We start from the raw sequence: 6,000 nt of genomic DNA, 5'->3' as shown, positions 1-6,000 counted from the left end.
CACACACACAGAAACACAATGATAACACACACGCACACACACACACACACACACACACACACACACACACACACACACATCTTATTCACCCTCCTGTTTTGCTCCTATTCATTCCTCCTCCTCCTCCTCTTCCTCTTCCTCTTCATTCCTCCTCCTCCTCTTCCTATTCATTCCTCCTCCTCCTCCTCCTCCTCCTCCTCCTCCTCCTCCTCCTCCTCCTCCTCCTCCTCTTCCTATTCATTCCTCCTCCTTCTCCTCCTATTCACTCATCCCTTCACTACCACTACCACTTCTCTTCTCCTCCTATTCACTTATCCTTTCACCACCACTAATCCTCCTCCTCCTCCTCCTCCTCCTCCTCCTCCTCCTATCCATCCATCCCTCCCCCTTCACCACCACCACTTCTCTCTCTCACCCTGCTGCCTCACGCCCCCAGAGCTGCAGTTCAAGATGGACGAGCCGCAGCCGCCCTCCAGTGTGTGTTCCCTGCCCTGCCTCACCGGCCAGGCCAAGAAGTATGTGGAGGGGGAGTCCTGCTGCTGGCATTGCTTCAACTGCTCCACCTATCAGGTTTGTGGTAGTGGTGGTGGTGGTGGTGGTGGTGGTGAGGTGGGTAGATAGCGAAAGACTGACAGATTAAGAGAGGTTGAAAATGGAGAGATAGCGAAAGACTAAGAGATTAAAAGATACAGACTGAGAGGGAATGAGAAAGACAGACAGATAGACACACAGACAGGCATAGACAGCCACGCAGATTGGCAGACAGACAGACAGACAGACAAACAGAAAACAAGACAGATAGACAGAGAGGCAGACAAGCAAGAATGAGAAACTTTCGCTCACACACACACACACACACACACACACACACACACACACACACACACACACACACACACACACATACACACACACACACACACACACACACTACTTTGCCATCATTATTTGTGTTGGAAATCTATTTTATTTTCCAATATAGAAGGGAAAATAACCGAGGCAGCATTACCGAGGAAGGGAAAAAAAAAACAATTTATTATAACAAAATAGCTTTTCCCTCCGCGGCCTTCGTAATATTAGACAAAGTTATTGACGCAGATACAAAAGTGGGAGGGAAAAAAGGAAAAGGAAAAAAGGGAAACATTTACACACATTAAAAATAACAACCTAATTTTCCAGCAAACATTTTTTTTATCCATCTTTTCTTTTTTTCTTTTTTTTATATATATACTTGTTTTCATATTTGCTGCCCAGTTCACGTACAAAGTCTCTCAATGCAAGGAATTATCGTACTTTTTCTTCTTTGTTCTTTTTATTCATCCTTTTTCTTAAACGGGAGCGTCACTGCAATTTGGATGAAACAAGTGTAATGAAGGTGTCCTTATTTTTACCTCTTCCTCATCATCATCATCATCATCTTCCTATTCTTCTTCTTCTTCCCTTCTTATTCATATTTTTCTTTTTTTTTTTACAGTCCTTTTTTTATTGTCTAACTTTCCTCCTCATCCTATTCCTCCTCCTCTTCCTCTTTTTATCGTTTTTTTTTTTCTCATTTTTTTTTTTTTCACGCACGTAGTCCTCTTCCTCCTCCTCCTCCTCCTCCTCCTCCTCCAGTAGAACTTCCTTTCATCCTTTCCTATGAAAATTTCCATGTCAGTTTTTCCATACTGCATGGTACTTTTCCCAACTATTTCCATGCCAGCGCAAGCTGGAGGGAGTGGTAGGTGGGGAGGAGCCTTCTGCTATGCTGTCCTGTCTCTCTTCACTGTAGCTAGTTAGAAGTAGTTACCAAACAGCCTTGCAAGGACCAAAAGGTCTGTTGCTGTTTGGCTTTCCTTTGTATTCCTTTGTATTCCTCCTCCTCCTCCTCCTCCTCCTCCTCCTCCTCCTCCTCCTCCTCCTCCTCCTCCTCCTCCTCCCATATATTTTCTTTTAATCGTTGGCTCTTCCTCTTTTTTCGTCATTTTTTTCTATTTAAAATCTCTTTTTTAACCCTCCTCCTCCTCCTCCTCCTCCTCCTCTTCCTCCTCCTCCGTGGTGACAAAGGGACATGTCCGCCACCTGTTACCTCCAGTTAATTAGCTAAATCAAGGTGTTTCTTTATTACTCTGTTTCACCTCCCTCCCACCAGCTGATCTCCGTAATGAGAGAGAGAGAGAGAGAGAGAGAGAGAGAGAGAGAGAGAGAGAGAGAGGGGTGTGGCATTCCCTGGTAAATAACGTAAAGGTATCTATCTTCCTCCAGATCGTGAACCCCCGTGACGAGACACAGTGCCTCAACTGTGCCTGGGGGACGCTGCCTGACGCCGACCACCTGCGCTGCAACCCCATCCCGGAGGTGAGCTGGTGGTGGTGGTGGTGGTGGTGGTGGTGATGGTGGTGGTAGTGGTGGTGGTGGTGGTGGTGGTGGTTCTGTTGGTCAGTTACAGTGATTTCGTTTTTTTTTTTTTATCTTTTTTTTTATTTCTATCTGTTTTGTTTACATGGCTGAGTTACGTTATATAATAGCCATTTAGTGCACACACACACACACACACACACACACACACACACACACACACACACACACACACACACACACACACACACACACACACACACACACGTTTATTACTTTCCTCCTTTATTTAGTTTTGTTTCATTTTATTTTATTTTTAACTACATTTTTTTCTCTTTTTTTTTTTTTTTACCTTTTGTGTGACCATATTACTCTTTTTTTACTTTAACTTCAGTGATACACTTCATCTATAACTCTTACTTTTACGTGTTACTTCAAATCATTACTCTTTTTTATTTCTTTCTTCCTTTTCTTTCTTTATTTAATTTATTTGTTTAATTTCATTTATTTTCCACACCGTTGGTTTGAGTTCACGAAGTTTACTCTAGTGATCATCTATAACCCTCCCTTTCACATGTCAGTACGATAATTCTTACGATTTTTTCTTCAGAGTTTAATCTAATATTCAACTATAATCTTCCTTTCGCACGCTAAGTACAATTATACTTTTTTTCTCTCTCTTTTTTTAGTCAGTAAGATCATTCTAACGAGTTTTCTTTATTTTCTTTACTTTTTATCCAGCGTTAGTTTTATTTCAGAGTTTAATCTAATATTCATCTACAATATTCTTCCTTTCATACGTTAAGTACAATTTTTACATTTTTTTCTCGCTTTCTTTTCCTTTCCTTCAGTGTTGGTTTGATTTCAGAGTGTATCCTAATGTTTACCTTCCGCCTTGTCGTCTCCCATCACTCTCCAGCATCACAACACCAGCAGTACATTTGACAACACTGCTTTACCTATTTATGGCTTAACCTCCCTTGTTTGCTTTCCACTGCTCCTTGTCTCTCTCTCTCTCTCTCTCTCTCTCTCTCTCTCTCTCTCTCTCTCTCTCTCTCTCTCTCTCTCTCTCTCTCTCTCTCTCTCTCTCTCTCTCTCTGTTTCCCTTCCTTCCCCTTTCGTCCTCTCCTTCCTTCCCTCTTCTGCCATCTTGTCCTCACTCTCTTTTTTTTTCTTTCCTTCCTCCTTCTTTCCCCTTTATCCTGTTCTCTCCCTTCCCTGTTTCCTGCCATGCTTGTTTCTCTTTTTTTCTTGCTCTAGCCTTCTCTCCTTCTCTCCTTTTCCATATTTCAAGGCCCCTTCTTTCTACTACTTCCTTCTCCTCTCTTTCTTCTCTTGTTTCCCTTCCCCTTGTTCCTTGTTTCACTTTTTTGGTCTTTTTGTTCTCTTTTTTGTTCTCTTGTTCTTTTTTTTGTCTGTTCTCTCTGTCTCTCTCTCTTTGTATTAATTCCACGTCCCATTTCTTAATCACTTTCTCTTTTCTATTTCATCTCCTGGTCATTTCTCATTAACTTCTGTGCCTTCGTCAGCGAGTGTGGAGAGTGGGGGTCCTCTTACTATTCTTCTGTCTCTTCCTTCTCCTCTTCCTCTTGTGTGTGTGTGTGTGTGTCAGGAGCTCCCTTCATCAGCAGGCGCAAGGAATATTGGTTCCTCCACTCTGCTGCCTTGACAATAGCCCCCCTTCCCTCTCCTCTGCCTTGCGCCGATCCGCTATTAATGACGGAGGAAAAGCCGTATTAACCTTGTCAAGAGAAAAAATATATGGTTGCTGTATTTTTAGAGAGAGAAAGAGAGAGTTGTGTGATTTCTGTTAGTCAGCATCTCTCTCTCTCTCTCTCTCTCTCTCTCTCTCTCTCTCTCTCTCTCTCTCTCTCTCTCTCTCTCTCTCTCTCTCTCTCTCTCTCTCTCTCTCTTTCTTCCCCCTTTATCATTTTCTCTCCTCTCGCTTCGTCCTTTCCTCCTCGTTAAGTTTCCCCGCAGATGTCATATTATTTCCTCTCCTCCCTCTTCCAGTTCTTCCTCCTCCACTCCTCCATTCCTCACCTCCTTCCGCGCACACCTGTCTTTTGCCTGTCCCCTGCAGTCTTGCTCCTATTAACTCAAACCCCTTGACACCAGCAGTTTCTATTACGTTTTTCCTCCTCCTCCTCCTCCTCCTCATCCTCATCCTCCTCCTCCTCCTTCCCAGTTTCCCTTATCAGTTGCCTCGTGGAAATTTAGTGGCGTTTTGTAGTTTATTTTCCTGTGTTATTGTGTTGTGTTCCTTGTTTCCTTACTCAGATCTTATTTGTTATTTTTTTTCCTTTTTTATGACTGGGTGACTGACTGACTGACTGACTGACTGACTGACTGACTGACTTTTTTCATTTATCGTAGTATGTAACGTCAGTCTTTCTCTTCTTTAATCTTTCTCTCTAAATCTCTCCTTCTTCCTCTTCCTCCTTTTTTCCTCCTCTTCCTCTTTCTCGCATGTCATTTACTATTTTCCTTATTCTTTGTCAATTTCAGCCTTTCTCTTCCTCAAAGCTTTTTCTCTCAAGACCTCCTCCTCCTCCTCCTCCTCCTCCTCCTCCTCCTCCTCCTCCTAAACCCCACCACTCTTCCTCCTACAGGTGTACATTCGCCCGAACTCGTCCTGGGCAATAGGCGCGATGCTATTGTCCTCCGTGGGCGTGGTGATGACGGGCGTGGTGGTGTGGGTGTTCGTGAGGCACCATGACACCCCCGTGGTGAGGGCCTCTGGAAGGGAGCTCTCCTACGTGCTCCTCTCCGGCGTGCTCCTCTGCTACTCCATCACCTTTGTCTTCGTGCTCAAGGTGTGTGGTGGTGGTGGTGGTGGTGGTGGTGGTGGTTGGGTGGACGGGTTTATAGGAAGGTGAGTGGTGATGGTGATGGTAATGGTGATGGTGGTGTGTGGGTGAGTGGATGGGTGGTAGTGGTTGGGGGTGGGGGTGAAGGTGGATGGGATTGTGTGTGTGTCTGTGTGAGTGTGAGAGAGAGAGAGAGAGAGAGAGAGAGAGAGAGAGAGAGAGAGAGAGAGAGAGAGAGAGAGAGAGAGAGAGAGAGAGAATATGCGTGCGTGCGTTCGTGAATTGACTATGCACCTGGCAATTTCTAAACGTAATAACTAATGCATTCCTGTCTATGTATGCCTGTGTGCGTGTGTATATGTGTGTGTGTGTGTGTATGTGTATGTATGCGCGCGACCCTGCAGCCCTCCACCGTGGTGTGCGCCGTTCAGAGGTTCGGCCTGGGCTTCTGCTTCGCCGTGGTGTACAGCGCCCTGCTCACCAAGACAAACAGAATCGCCAGGATCTTCAACGCAGGGAAGAGGACAACCAAGAGGCCCTCACTCATCTCCCCGCGCTCCCAGCTGTGTATCTGCTCCTGTGGCGTCTTCGTGCAGGTGAGAGGAGGAGGAGGAGGAGGAGGAGGAAGAGGTGGTGGTGCAGGGAAGATATTGGATCATATTCTGCAACATTTTCCACATCACTACTTTCCAAAGGCTTTAGTTGAAGTTGTTGAAATTACGTATCCAGGATTTTTAAGGGTGTTTTTTACGGTTCTAGTGACAGATTATCAAGATTTCTACATCATTAACAAGGGGAAACACTCTTGAGAACCCGCCTAGTGAGGTTTAACAGTTCAACAATTTATTTACGA

General features: G+C 44.6%; 1 protein-coding gene across 1 annotated transcript in view; it reads left to right on the top strand.

Annotated features, from left to right (window-relative positions):
- The window catches only part of LOC135115331 (metabotropic glutamate receptor 6-like), an 82,683-nt gene that overhangs the window by 64,486 nt on the left and 12,197 nt on the right, over positions 1-6,000 (top strand). Inside the window, 4 exon segments of the mRNA XM_064031974.1 lie at positions 437-570; positions 2,245-2,337; positions 4,950-5,153; positions 5,552-5,743. Of these exon segments, the coding sequence (XP_063888044.1) occupies positions 437-570; positions 2,245-2,337; positions 4,950-5,153; positions 5,552-5,743 (623 nt within the window).

Source organism: Scylla paramamosain, chromosome 29 (genome assembly GCF_035594125.1).
Source record: "Scylla paramamosain isolate STU-SP2022 chromosome 29, ASM3559412v1, whole genome shotgun sequence".
In the NCBI taxonomy this organism is placed as follows: domain Eukaryota; kingdom Metazoa; phylum Arthropoda; class Malacostraca; order Decapoda; family Portunidae; genus Scylla; species Scylla paramamosain.
Note: the sequence above shows the minus strand (reverse complement) of the source record. Positions and strands in the feature narration are given on the sequence as shown.